The sequence below is a fragment of the Uranotaenia lowii genome, chromosome 1 (assembly GCF_029784155.1).
Source record: "Uranotaenia lowii strain MFRU-FL chromosome 1, ASM2978415v1, whole genome shotgun sequence".
NCBI classification, from domain to species: Eukaryota; Metazoa; Arthropoda; class Insecta; order Diptera; family Culicidae; genus Uranotaenia; species Uranotaenia lowii.
The window spans coordinates 4,939,326-4,954,131 of NC_073691.1; the positions used below are offsets into that span (position 1 = coordinate 4,939,326).

Here is a 14,806-nt window from a genome sequence, read left to right on the forward strand (position 1 = left end):
TTTCTCAGTGCAATGCTAAATTTAAAAATAATTATGCTACCGCCCGGTGCGCGAAAGAGTGTGTATCCCAAAACCGGTCCGCTGAAATGAGCAAAACCGGGCCGCGTATACTCACTTATTGGTGCGTTTGCTCTTATACTACAAACGAGGGCTTATTATTAAGGACATTATATGAATGGTTATAGTTTGACTTGGATTTTTTTTGATTTGTTTGACTTTTCTTTAGCGATGTTGTAAGTTGACATCTTGACAGTTGTTTCTTGATATTCAATGCTGCAGGTATGGGTTTTTCTTGACAAATTGAACTTGTTTTTGTCAATTGGTCATGTTCGGTTGCTGGGATTCTATCTTTCACGAATGGCGTGTTTTTGGCTTGAGTGTTGACTTTGGGCATAGTACGTTGACTGGTGTTTTCGTGCATAGCTGTGAAGTGTGCCGATGCTTCGCGTTCAGTGAATTGTGGTTTTTCTTACCGCTGTGCGTATTTTGTGTTTTAGTGTTGCTAAATGTTGTTCGTTGATGTTGTCGTCGTTCATAGCTGTGTTGATTGTTGATTTGTCATGTTTGATGAATGTGGTGTCCGCTGGGCGTGTTTTTATTCTGCTTGTTGGTTGACGTTTGTCTTCGGACATAGCCTTTTGAGTACCGGTGTTTCTCGTTCGGTTGACGGGTTGTTGTTTTTCTTACCGCTGTGCGTATTTTGTGTTTTAGTGTTGCTAAATGTTGTTCGTTGATCTTGTCGTCGTTCATAGCTGTGTTGATTGTAGGTTTGTCATGTTTGATGAATGTAGTGTCCGCTTGGCGTATTTTTATTCTGCTTGTTGGTCGACGTTTGTCTTCGGGCGTAGCTTTTGGATTACCGATGTTTCTCGTTCGGTTGACGGGTTGTTGTTTTTCTTACCGCTGTGCGTATTTTGGTGTTCTGGTGGTGCTAACGTAGTTCGTTGATCTTGTCGTCGTTCATAGCTGTGTTGATTGTAGGTTTGTCATGATTGGTGAATGTAGTGTCCGCTGGGCGTGTTTTTATTTTGCTTGTTGGTTGACGTTTGTCTTCGGACATAGCCTTTTGTGTTACCGATGTTTCTCGTTCGGTTGACGGGTTGTTGTTTTTCTTACCGCTGTGCGTATTTTGGTGTTCTGGTGGTGCTAACGTAGTTCGTTGATCTTGTCGTCGTTCATAGCTGTGTTGATTGTAGGTTTGTCATGATTGGTGAATGTAGTGTCCGCTTGGCGTATTTTTATTCTGTTTGTTGGTTGACGTTTGTCTTCGGACATAGCTTTTGTGTTGCCGATGTTTCTCGTTCGGTGGACGGTTGTTGTTTTTCTTACCGCTGTGCGTATTTTGGTGTTTTTTGTTGGTTGATGGTTATCTTCTTGCATAGCTCTATGTTGATGACTGTTTCTAATTGGCTTTTATATCTTTTGCATGATATATGCCCTGGTGATCACTGGACACGTCTTCTAGCCGGTAGTTGTTGGCGCCTATTCGCTCTCTGACGAAGCAAGGAATGAATTTGGGTCCTAACTTTTTTGTTTCCTGTTTAAGCTTCGACGACAGATGGAATGATCTTCTCCAGACTAGTTGGCCTATCTCAAAACTCCTGGTGCGGGCTCGAAGGTCATACCTTGCTCTACTTTTTTCGTGAGCATCTTGTATTCGTTGTCTGACGAAGTCGTGCACCTTCGCTAATGCTTTGATACGATTTTCTTGCTGTTCTTGAGGATTCATGGAAGAGTTAAGACCTTGCAGCTTGTAGTTCTCGGTAAAGACGATCATTTCTCGACCATAGTTCGCGAAGTGTGGCGAGATTCCAGATACTTCGTGTTTCGCTGTGTTGATTGCGCAAACAATTTGTTGTAGATGTTCGTCCCACGCTCGATGGTCCTCGTCAATGAGTGCTCGAACACAGGTGATGAGCGTGCGGTTCACCCGCTCGGCGTTATTACACATGGGCGTATAGTAGGCAGTTTTCATGTGTTCTATCTTGTATCTACGAAGTAATGAGACGAATGCGATTGCTTTAAACTGTGATCCATTGTCAGTTAATATAATTCGGGGTGTAGAAAATTTGAGAAAAACGTATTTTTCCAAGAAATTGATCATCTCCTGGGTTTCAGCGGATCTGAATGGTTGAGCAAGTACATACTTAGTAAACCAGTCGACTATTACGAGGATTACCGTGTTTCCCTTCTTCGACCTCACCAGTGGACCAACCCAATCTATTGATATCAACTCCCATGGTTGCGAAGCAGGTTTTAGACCTCCCATAGTTGGAGTTAAACATTCGTTCGGAGCTTTAACCGCCTTGCAAACAGAACAGTTGCGGACATACCTTTTTACATCTATCACCATGCGCGGCCAGTAGAACGATTTCTGAATCTTCTGTAGAGTGCGATCTGCGCCTAAGTGTGCTGCTGTTGGTATGTCGTGATATTTCCTTAGAATTTCCAATCTGGCTTCTTGAGGAATGACTTGCTTCCAGATGAAGGTTTTAGCGCCTACTTCGTCCGTAGTGGAGCAGTGTTTGAACAACTCATTTTGGATTATACGAAAATTCGGGAATTTATCAGGATCTTCGGTAATACCATGAACTAAGTTCGAATACCATGAATCATTTGTAACTTCTACGGAATTTATTTCGATTCTGCTTAAGCAGTCCGGTACTTTGTTTAAAGCTCCTTTTCGATATTTTATGTCGAATTGAAATGCGTTGAGCCGCAGAATCCACCGAGACATCAGTGAAGATGGATTTTTCATATTTCTAAGGTATTCGAGACTGGCGTGGTCACAAAAAACAGTGAATCGTGAGCCTTCGACATAGCCTCTGAATTTCTCAATGCATCGTATTACTGCCAGACATTCACGCTCAGTTGGTGAATATTTTCGTTCGGATGACGATAGTTTTTCAGAATGATAGCATATTGGTTTTTCCGCTGCCTCTTCTCCTTGAGTCAGGACTCCTCCAATGGCTGTTTCGCTTGCGTCACATGCTATCTGGAATGGCTTTGCGTAGTCTGGTGTGGTGAGAACTGGTGCAGTTGTGAGACACTGTTTCAAACGTTGGAATGCTAGTTCAGCAGCTTCACCCCATCGAAATTTTGTCTTCGCTTTTGTCAGTTCCGTCAGCGGCACAGCAATCTTGGCAAAGTTGTTGATGAAGCGCCTATACCAGCCCGCCATTCCTAGAAAACGTTGAACATCTTTTCGGTTTTTTGGTTGTGGGAAGTTTGTGATTGCGGAAGTTTTGTCCGGGTCTACATTCCAACCGTTCTCATCTAGGATATATCCTAAATATTTCAATTTGGGCAAACAGAAGCTTGATTTCTTTTTATTGATAGTGAATCCTGCGTTTCTTAACCGATATGCTACTTCTCTTAACAGGTGTGTGAATCTTTCGAAGGAATTAGCTGCGATGATAATATCATCTAGATAAGCGAAAACCTCGGGTTCCAGATCAATGAACAGGCTCGTCATGACTCTAGCAAGTGCTTGACTTGCGGTGCAAAGGCCGAATGGAACTACGCAATACTGGAAATGACCTCGCTGTGGAATTGTGAATGCGGTTTTTGGTTTCGAGCTGTCTTCTAACGGTATCTGCCAAAAAGCTGCTTCTAGGTCGATTGATGCCAACCATTTACATCCACTGAGATTCTGCATTATGGCTGCTATTTGCGGAATGGGAAAAGCTTCAGGAACTACAATTTTGTTCAATCCTCTCGCGTCCAAACATAAGCGTATGGAGTTATCTTTCTTGCGAACTGCTACTACTGGCGAGTTCCACGGACAGCAGAAGGCTTCTTCTATCACGCCCATTTTTAACATCCTGTCAACTTCTTTGTTTACATCTTGTAGGATAAAACGAGACATTGTGTAGAACCGTTGCTTCACTGGCTTTGCACCATTCGTGTCAATTGCGTGAGTGTACAGATGCGTCCTTCCTAGCTTGCCTGTCGATTCAGATGAAGGGAATTCTTCGACTGCTTCTTTCAACTGCTGTTTTTGTTGCTCAGATAGACTGTTTAAGCGAGCATTGTTTTCTTCAGAGATGCTGTTCACTAGTAATTTCATTTGAAATTTGTTAAAGAAATCCATTCCCAGAATAAAACTATCAGGCAAATTTTCTAAACATATTACTGGCATTACGTGCCGCTTACCCTTGAGTTCTATCGGTAACATGACGTAGTGTGATATTTTGTGTTTTGTGTTGTCGGCCGTAAATATTGATCCTCGACCTGGAATTTTCTGAAGTTTGAGGGTTTCTGCTATTTCAGTTTTACTACCTCCTAGGAGTGAGCACATTGCTCCTGTGTCTAGCATTCCTTTCATTGGGATTCCTCTGCATGTCACATCAAGATACGGTCTATTGTCAAATGTGGAGATGTTGTGTACAGCTATGTTTGAATGTCCAAAGTTTTTTACTATAGATTCTGTGGGGTCGGTTTTTGTCTTGGGCAGCAAATTTGGACCCTCTAACAGTTGCCGCCTCTGGCGTTTCCCGGCTGGTTGTGCATGAGATCTCTGGCCATCTGAATACAGTCGGTACAATTCCTCACAGTGTATCCTTGTTTTCCGCATCGATAACAAAACAGGTGTGTTTTGGGATATGGGCACGTTAGGAAGAAATGATCGTCTCTGCCACATTGCCAGCATCTCAACATTGATGTCGTGTTTGCTGTTGTTTGGCGATTCGGCATTCTTTGGTTTCGCCCTTGATTATCCACCTGAACTGCGTTGAAACTTGCTCCAATGAATTCGTTCCCGTATCTGGGTTCGGAGGTCTGACTTTCCCTTGAAAGATCATAGTTCTGCATCGCTGGACTTAAACCTGCATTTGTGTTGCTATACTGCTGTGACATATCCGGCACGTTCTGCTGAACTAATGGCGAATTCCATTGTGGTGTGTTTTCGGTTTCGATTGCGTTAATCCCTTGCTGTGTTGTTGGTCTGTTGTCCCTTTGTAGCTGTGGTCTTAACTGCCTGTAAACATTTGCACGTCCGAGCTCTTGTGGTCGATGTGAATTGCCCGCGAAGCTGCTTCCATTAATATTTGCTTCATCCACCTCTTCGCAAACTTTAATTAGGCTGGCTAGCGATGATACTTGCGCGGCAATCGATACTAATCTGAAGTGTTGATTTAAATTTGTTCTCATAATATGGAACTGGTCCATCTCCGAAAATGGAGGATCAGCTGCGCCGAACATTAACGTCAACTCCCAATGAAAAGTCTCAAATGATTCATTCGGTTTTTGTACTCTGCAGTAGACTTGTTTTCTTATCCACTGTGCAAAATCTCTAGGAATAAATTGTTGTTTTATTCTTGTTTTAAATTCATCCCAAGAGATGTACGCATTGCATGCCAAACAGAACCAGTCTAAGGCTTTTCCAACCAGAAGAAATTTTATTTGTGACATCAATTCGTCACCATTCATGTCGTCGGTCATTGCGAATTTTTCTACCTTCTTGATGAACACGATCAGATCTAGCGGACTTCCCTTTCCGTCGTATTTGAAAGGCCATGCGTGAATTGGTTTTCCTCTTGGTCCTCTCTGGTGCCTGTTCTGCTCTCTCAGAATCGACAGCAGTACTTCGTCGCGAAGCTCCTGAGACATTTCGTTGTTCTGGTTGTCTCGATGCACTCCTCGATCGCGCTGTGAATTTCCACGTTCAGGAAGATGATGCACTTGTTGCATTCCCGATTGCTGAAGAGCTGCATTAATGTTTTGTTGAGGTGCTTGATGAATTTGAGTTGCCTGTTGTGGTTGCGAGATAGGTAACTGCCTAAGCCTCTCCAAAATTTCTTCCAACAGTTCAAGTTGATTCCTTTTATTAGACTCGACGTCGTTCCTTGTTCCGGTGTTGTTCTGCCCCTGGTTGCCTTCCCTCGTGTTGTTGCTGGCTTTGGGAATGGCTCCAGTTCGTTGCATGGTTTCTGATTGACGGCTTAAATTGACCGGATTTGTCGATGGTACAGATGCACCCCTGGTTCGTCGATCGTTCAACCTCAGTTCCTCTTCGTCGAATCCTCTAAATGGGCTGGAGGTTCTCGGCATCCTGTCCAAAACCGTTAGATTTGCTGCTGCCTCTAGCTGAATATTGTCTACTCTACCTGCATCATCATTCGATGTCAACGCTGCATTTAACTGTTTCACTTCACTCATCAGTTGCACTAACAATTCACTTCGCGGTTGATCTTTCGGAATAAGATCTAATCTGTTACGGTAATGCTCAAGACGCGAGAATAGTTGTCGTTTAGCATTCGTATCATTTTCATTGACAGCTTTACGCACGTTTGTTTTTATCGCTTCTAAATTAGTCAAACATAAATTGAGATTATCTTCAATGTTCATCACGTGTGTTGAGGATCTAGCATAAGAATTTGCTTTTTTCTCCTCCGTGATTAAATTTCGCAACGCGCTAAGTTTCGTTCTGCGGTTACTAAAACCAAGATCAAATTTATTTCTGAGTCGAAGCTCGTAGTCAATTTCCTCATCATTCAAGTCAATAATGTCCATTTTGATTTTTGTAGTATCTTAAAAGGTTCTATTAAATTCGGGCGCCAATATTGCCTGTCTGTTATTGCCTCGGGTTGTCCCTAACAGATATAATAGGCATATTTAATAAATTGCGCAATTGTGCGCGAGGGAAATAGGTTTTTATCCACCCACCAGTCCCCCTTAACTAAAGCTCACCTGTGATATCGCCACCTCGGATCACCACTCTTCCTGCGGCACTGCGAGCCGTTACTCCTATTTCCTTCGGCACTGCGAGCCGGCACACAAACACTTCCTCCTTCAGCTCGTTCCGCCGAGCAACGATTTTGCAGGTAGTCGCGCAGCCGGGAATTTGTTTCCTAGGCGCACAAAATGATAACGACACTCCTTCGACTCCTTTCTCAATGACTCTGCAGCAACACAACAGCAGTGACAGCCAACAATGGTAATTCGGCACTCGTGGCAGGAAACGCAGATGAATCGCGCCGCCGGGATGATCCTGGGCACGGGTTGGTCGAGCTCAACTTCTTCGGCTCGTCCCTTTAAAAAACTAACAGCAACACAATGACGAAATCACCTACAGCCGCAATTCGGCTCTCGTGGCCGGAACAGCGATAAACCGCGCCGCCGGGAATGATCCTTGGCACGCGTATGTTCCGCCCCCTTCTTCCGCTCGATAATGCCCGCACAGCGTTCGAGGCCGAAACTGAATGCGCGATACGTTGTGCCGCCGGGATTTCTCCTAGGCGCGCGAAATGTTCAGCTATATTGGCTCTCTGGCAGCCCACACTGCAGAGCGGCACTGTCGGGTGGATCTTTAGGGATCTTGATAAAAATTTTCCCTCCTGCCGAATAAAGACGAAAATTGACCGCACGGCAATCGGAGGCAGAAACTAAATGCGCGATACGTCGCGCCGCCGGGATTTCTCCTAGGCGCGCGAAATGTTCGGCTATATTGGCTCTCTGATAGCCCACACTGCAGAGCGGCACTGTCGGGTGGATCTTTAGTGATCTTGATACAAGTTTTCCCTCCTGCCGAATAAAAGATGAAAATTGACCGCACGGCAATCGGAGGCAGGCTGTTTTGCCTTTGTCACAGTCTGGCCCTTGGCCGGCTGCTGGTATCCGGTAAAACGGCCCTACAAGTAACCGCATCATTAGTACCTAACCTATAAATTTAAAGTGCGCTACTCACTTCTTCGCGAAGGCTTTTTCCGGCACAATCTGTCGTCGGGCAGCACGGCCTGCTCCGGCACTTCTTCGTCTCACTCCTGCGAAGTAATTTACAAAATATGTCGCTTTTTGCGATTAATTTTAAATGAAAAAAAGCATACCTTATTTCGATGCTTCTTTTCCTTGCACGCCGACTGCACTTTTCACGTGCGCTTTTTTGTTTGACAGCTCTACACGAGCTCTTAGCGCCAGGGTGTGTCCACCCTCAATCAGTGGTCTGTTTTTGTGTGGGTTTTTGTAACCCGAAATTGAGTGCATGTAATATTCTTTAGTGGTTTTCGAAACATATCGTGTTATTTTTTCTATCAAAAGCAGGTAACCAAAAACGACCGTGTTCATCGCTAGATGTAAAAAAAAACAAATAGCACAATGCAAATGTGTGTGTGATTTATCAAGGGCGTTTTAATAAGCACACAAAATATGTTATGTTTGTGTAAGATTTTTCCGTTTGTGTATGTGGCCGTTAGTTTCACGATAACCCGTAGATAGCGCTGCGGAACAAGCGCCAAAATCAGCCTTCAGTGGTCAGTCTGGGTATCTGGTGTCTGCGGTAAAATGCTGAATCCCCAGAACATTTTCCAAGTGTCGGAGTCGGAACCAAACAAAAGAAAGGGTTGCCAATTGCCGAAGTATTGATGAATTTTTCATCGGCTGGTTGGCAAAGTTGCCAATCACAAGCAAAATGTTTCAAATTTTGGAAGAAGAATTATCTCGGTGTATACACGTTACTTGCGTGAACTGACAGCCGTCAAACGCAAGTTATTAAACGTCAGTTGACTTCGATCTGAGTGCCATCTTTTTCTTCTTCCTCGCAAACACCAGTTCGAAATTCGACGACGACAAAAACGCGATGAAAAGGTTTTCACTCTAGCAGAGCTTCAAAAAAATTGAAAAAATATCAGTGTTACAGAACCGTACGGAAGGGAAATCCAGATCGTCCGGGTGATCGAATCTCTAATATCGGGTTTCGAAAATTAGATCTTACCGAAAAGGCTCGCATCGATCTGATTTTCAGCTCGGAAGTGACGCGAAAAAGTGGTTGTGGAAAAGTGGGTTTTTTTTTTCACTAGCTGAGCTCTTCGCATAGATTGCTGAGGTGAAGAGTGCATTTTTCACCCTTCTGCTAGTCCCGCAGCTATTTGGCCAATTATAAACCTTGGAAGATTGGGTTTGATTTTCTGTCCAAGTGAAGACGCCTTTTGGTGCCTCCGGAATCCAAGTTGAGGGTAGAAAGGTTGGACGACTTCTTCCTCTAAAGAGAAAATCGGTATTCCTTGAGAAAAAAAAAGTAAGCGGAAGCAGAGGCCAGCGGAAGCGTGATGGGGGCCAAGTCAAGAAGAATAAAACCAACAAAGCGATTATAGGAGTGTTAAAAAACTATGGGTATTTTCCAAATTAACCGAGAGATTCTGATTCATTATGATCAGCTGGTAAAATTCCAGCATACGAGATGTTGATTAGACAGTGAAGATTTTTTTTGTTGGGTGTCATGAGGTAAAATGTACCAATAAGTTAAGTGATTGTGGGCAAGGAGCAAAGATTGATTGAAGAGAACGAAAACTTTCGTTTGAATCGAAGAAAATAACGCAACACAAAGAAGAAACTTGAGGGGTCACGGGAAAGGTAGCGAAAATAAAAAACTTCGAACCCTAGGGTAAAAAAAATAGTTTCCTTTCCTCATTAATATCAGGGTGGAAATGTAGTGAGCAAAAGGGATCAATCCGAGCATTACAGAAGGTACCATTAATTTTGATTCCAAGAAATAAGGAATCAGATTAAATAAATTTAGCCTCGATTCGGTCTGTCCGGTAGAAGGGATAGCAGTACTGGAGAAACGTGAACGTCGTGATGCCGAAATGTGATGTTAAGACGCGCTATATCCCAGCGACCTTCGCCTGGACGCTGTTGCTGGGAACAACCTTCCTGTTTTTCTACTATCCGTAAGTGTCATTGATCCATATAGTTTTTTTTAAATAGTACCCCATTACAATTGTATAAGATGTTCTTCTAACAAATTTTAAATTCCTCTTTTGCCATCTCCCCAGTTCAATTTTTCCGAAAATTTCGAATGGGGAAATAAATATAGTTCAAGGTATTTGATTGAAAAAATGAACATATTTGCTAATGTATGAGGCAGCTATCTCTCATCCGTTGTTCTTTTGGAAGAAAAAAAGGACCAAAATTTTAACGGATGAGAGATAGCTGCCTTATATATTAGCAAATATGTTAGGGAACAATACTTTATTTATAATAACTCGATGAACATAATGAAGTATTGGATTTCAAAAAAAGCAAGATTGAACAATTTAAGTTTACCCATTCTTATAAATTTTCATTTGAGCTGTCTGTTATAGTACTGCTGCAAAAATGTGGATTATATCGCACTATTATATCAGGAGTGAAAGATCCGAAAACGTCGTAATACGTATCATATGATAGAATTTCACATTTTTAACCATTTAGTGAACTTTTTAAGGGCCAAAATGAGCGCCATTGCCCTGAGAAAATTTTGAAACAACAGAATATGAAACTCCTTTCCAAAGCCTAAAAAGAAGGACAGTTAGTCTCTTGTATAAAAAAACTACTGGTTTTGGTCCTTACAATTCATAATTTTTTTTTCTCGTAGGAATGATTTATACATTCAACTAGAGTTTTTCGAAAAAATGCTTCTGAGTTGAGCTTTAGCTCGGTCAGGTCGAATTCCAGCAATGTGTCCTCCGGTTCCAAATAAAAACTCATCAAACATATTCAGATGAAATATTAAGGAACAAGTTATGTCAATTTTGTAACCTAACCTAAATTCTCACGGTGAAATCAAACCAGTTTTTAAACTGAATTTACGACTTATAAAACAATCTATTTTCTTAAAAAGCATAAAGTTTTACCAAATAGTGCCTACCTTCTTTGTGACTTGAATTAACTTATTTGTGGCTGTTTTGAATCACTTATACGAAATGTGCCATTTAATAAATATGAGTTTTGCTACAAGGTACTTTTTATCATATTCGTACTCTAGAGACGAACCAGCCCGAGGCTGAAAGTCTCTATAATAAAGGAAAAAAGTATTTGGGGTTCTGGAATAAGTATATTTTTTTTTCGATAACATCAGGCTTTTGCAACATAAATTAATCACAAAAATCATAGAAAGATGCCTTACTAATAGTACCATGCACTATTTTTTTTAATCAAAATTAAGAACTGTTCGAGCATTGAACTAAGAAAACACAAGTTTGTTGAAAATTTCTTAAGAAATATAAGGGAAAATCTAGCGCCCCTACTCACCTCATAAAGCGGGGTAAGTTAAGACACCAGCAGCCCATAACATTTTACGTGATAACTTTTCTCGCTTTGCGCCTATCAAACTCACCTCTTCAGCATTTGTAAACAACACGTTCTGCATCACATTGAACGTAATTTTATCAAAATTTAACCACTATTGATTTTTAAAGTTTAACTATACGAAAAAACCCACTTACCCCGGTGTACCTTATTTATATCTAGCGTTCACTTTCATATTAGGTCGAAACTGTTTAAAATTTATAACCTTTAGAAAGTTCATTGAATTTGAAACATTTTCAATATTCTAGTATATCTAACCAATTTTCAATGATGTCCATGTGGTATGTAAACAGCCTCTAATACACCGTATCGTTGAGTTATTGGCGGAATAAAAAAAATTTCTCGTTCTTTTTCACATGATTTGATAATGGCTTTATTGTTAGAGAAATGTTGTAGCAAAACTTCAATTTGAATTTGGCACATAATATTTCAAAATTCAACATTCCAGAGTCCAAAAAAATCGTGAGGGTACTGCATTGAAATTTCCGGTGTTGTTACGGTTATGAACGTCACTGTTCGCAATCCTTCATAAATATAAACCTTCACAGTATAAAATTTCACTTAGTTCATGGTAATCCATTGAACAAATTTTGTTCTGGTGCGAATTAAATTTAGGCCCTTATTCTGCGCCTCGAGTGACGTGACGATAGTAGAGTCACCCAAGTCACTCTATTCCAGCAGTCGGTTTAGGTGAGGAACGTCACTTCGGATGAACTTTGTGAGTTCTTACCCTATTCTCGTAGTCACTTTGGGTGAGAATCGTCGCATTCGGGTGACGATTTTAGGTGACAATTGTCGGTACCTTTTCAGGTGGTGACGAGATAAAAATGAAATGAAAAATTTCGAAAATTACTGTAAAGCGGAGTTGTTAGTTGTTAAAATTCAATCAAAAGGTTTTACGTAGTATGTTTTTTGCTTAAAATTATCAATAAATTTGTAACCACGACGAGAATTTATTTTTACGAGAAGAGTTGGAGTTTAAGGGGGCTGGTTTTATTTAAGGGATTTCTGCTGCCAAATCTTCCCTGGCATCATGCAATCTAACTGTTGCCACTGGGGCCAGGAAGAGATGTGCACGGTGCGAGTTTTCTCGTCTACCTAAGCCCGGATTAATTTCAAAAAAAGGAGAACATTCAGATTGAAATTTTGAAAAATCTTAATGGGGAAATTTATTTCATTAGTTTTCAAGATTTTTTATAATTTATAAAGTAGTATATATATAGATTAATAATTTAAAATGAATCTGGTGTAAAATGGTTCTATACACCTAAAATATTAGCTTTTACAGACGCAAAACGAACTGCTCCTTCAGCATTTTCTCCAGCGTCCAGCGCTTTTCAGATTGACCTGTACAGTTGAGCTATTGCTAAACTTGAATCAGAATAATAAAAAAAATACATTTAGTTTCTGATACAATCTTTTAAAATTGTTCTGCTTTGATTTAAACATTTACGATTCATCACGCAAGGTGCTGGCCTATGAAACCACATCCGAGCCAATACCAACCAACACCTCGATGCAAAACTCCCCAGCCGTGTGTATCCTCGGGAACACTCCATAGTAGATCGCACATAAGCCCGTCGTGGGGCACTTTCTGTGTCTTCTTAATGTTCTGCTCGTGGCTCAGACCTAGAATTGGAGAAAAAGAAAGTAATTAAGTATAAAATGTTTTATTGAAAACGGCTTTAAAAATTTAGAAGAAACTCCAAAAAGCTTATTGGACACTAACACCGATAGCAGATCGTAAATCAGCTCACTTGAATCAGGTCTCCCTCGAGGAAACGGACCGGCTTCAGCGACAGCAACGGATCCAGCAGGAATGTGTTCAGATCGGCGAGGGCCATCACGATACGATTGACTCCGGAGATGACTTCCTTTACCTGATTGCACTGTTTCGCCCCGTTCCAGCGGAATGGAAACGATAATCCACACCACCGACTCCAGGACCGCGTCGATTTCTGCCATCAGCACTTGTTTTCGCTGATTTCCGCCCCAAGCTGGCCGCAACACTTCGCGAAATCTTTTAATTTTTCCGTAGCAAAAAAAACAATAACATAAGTTTGACAGTTTGGGGTTCATCCAGTCACTCAGTGGGAATGAATATCTGTCACTTGCTCTCACCGTGCTGTCACCTCACTTAAACCGACTGTCGGAATAAGGTGACAAGAGTCGAGTGACGGTGAGGTGACTCGCCAAACGTCACGTCACTCGCGGCGCAGAATAAGGGCCTTAAAAAAAGAACAAGAGACATTGGCAAAAGAAAATCTGATCATAATTAGGTTAATTGTAGTTAACAGAGGAACAAACTTAATTAAAGCATTTCCTTCATTGAAATTCATTTATATGCAGAAATTTTCATTATATATTTAATACCGAATACTTTGTACAACTGATGAATGACTCCAGATAGGTTGTATTTTTACCTTCCATTGGCTAACATTGTTGACGTTTTTTATTTACCGATAACGGTTGTAATTTTAAATTTATTTTAACTCCATTGTTTCAACCTGACGTGACGTAATCATATTTCATGCGAAATTTCATTCAACGACGTTTAAGGCATTCGTCATCTTTGCCGTTTTTTCCAATATTCTGTGCCCAGCGCAATTACACGTTCGATAAAAGCTAACTCACTGGAAGTTGGCGGTATCAGCTGTTAAAACTAATACCCAGTATTATAGAGAGCAGGAAAGTGCAACAATCTAGCGGGAATTTAATTTTACGACAGTAGATGTAGGTACTACCTGATGATCCAAACTGATGCAAAATAAATGAATGTGGCATGATATGACGGCATGCATGCGGGTGTTACTGTCCGGGACATTGCTTCTGATATCTGTGGTTTTTTCGCGGGAATAAATTCGCTTTCAGAGTAAATAACCCTAGGTCGTGTTGCAAGCGAAGGGGAATATTCTAAAGTAAACTCCGCTGGGTTGACCTAGAATAGTAGAATCCTGACGATTCACTTGAAACAGTCGACTTGAATGTTGGTTGTCAGAAGCAGAAGAGAGTGTTTGTTGGGTCGGTGAATGCGCTTCCCGAGCAGACATTTATGGCAAAATTATAGCAAATTTTGCTATCACGCCCTGAGAGCCAAAGTTGCTCTCAATTTGCTTGACATAAGGTGGTACACAGCACAATTGAGAGCACAATTTTCCATACTTGGTTAGCAAAGTGATACCAAATTTTGCTAAAACTGAGACCCTAACTACACCTCGTTTTTTGAGAGCTTGGAGAGCAAAATGATGCTTATTCAAGGCATCAACAGAATTGCTTTGAAAGCAAAACTTGGCATAAAATTGCTCTCAAAACATCCGAAAAATGAGGAATCGTTTGGGCCTCAAAACAAGCCAAAAATTCATATGATTTTGCCAACCATGTGTGAAAATTGTTGCTCTGATTTGTGCCATGTACCAAAATACCTCAAAATCAAGCAAAATTGTTCCTCAAGGCGTGATAGCGAAATTTATTGTAATTTTGCCAAATAGCTTTTTTTCTCAAAAATAATTTCTAAGGTCAATAGAAAATTTCAAATATTTCTTGTTTCGATATTATGCTTATGCTTATGCTTATGCTTATGCTTATGCTTATGATACGTACACAGCCAGATCTTGTCAGCATCCCGGTGAGTAGTAAAAGTACATTTACTACTCATCTTAACTAGGCCGGGCCCACTGTGCAGTATTGGACGCAGAGACAACTGGAACACAGGGAGGAAGAAACGTGGACAACAGTACCATAC

The 14,806-nt window shown here is 41.2% G+C and overlaps 2 protein-coding genes across 5 annotated transcripts in view; one reads left to right on the forward strand and one right to left on the reverse strand.

Moving 5' to 3' along the window:
- LOC129738755 (centrosomal protein of 162 kDa-like) overlaps nucleotides 1–14,806 on the reverse strand; it is an 80,718-nt gene that overhangs the window by 5,901 nt on the left and 60,011 nt on the right. The window lies entirely within an intron of this gene.
- LOC129738757 (palmitoyltransferase ZDHHC8) overlaps nucleotides 8,530–14,806 on the forward strand; it is a 41,122-nt gene continuing 34,845 nt past the window's right edge. Inside the window, exon 1 of one of the 2 annotated variants that reach the window (XM_055730021.1) lies at nucleotides 8,530–9,665. In XM_055730021.1, the coding sequence (XP_055585996.1) occupies nucleotides 9,574–9,665 (92 nt within the window). In that variant the 5' untranslated portion in view covers nucleotides 8,530–9,573. The remainder of the gene's footprint in view (nucleotides 9,666–14,806) is intronic. The other variant, XM_055730020.1, reaches the window with a different exon arrangement.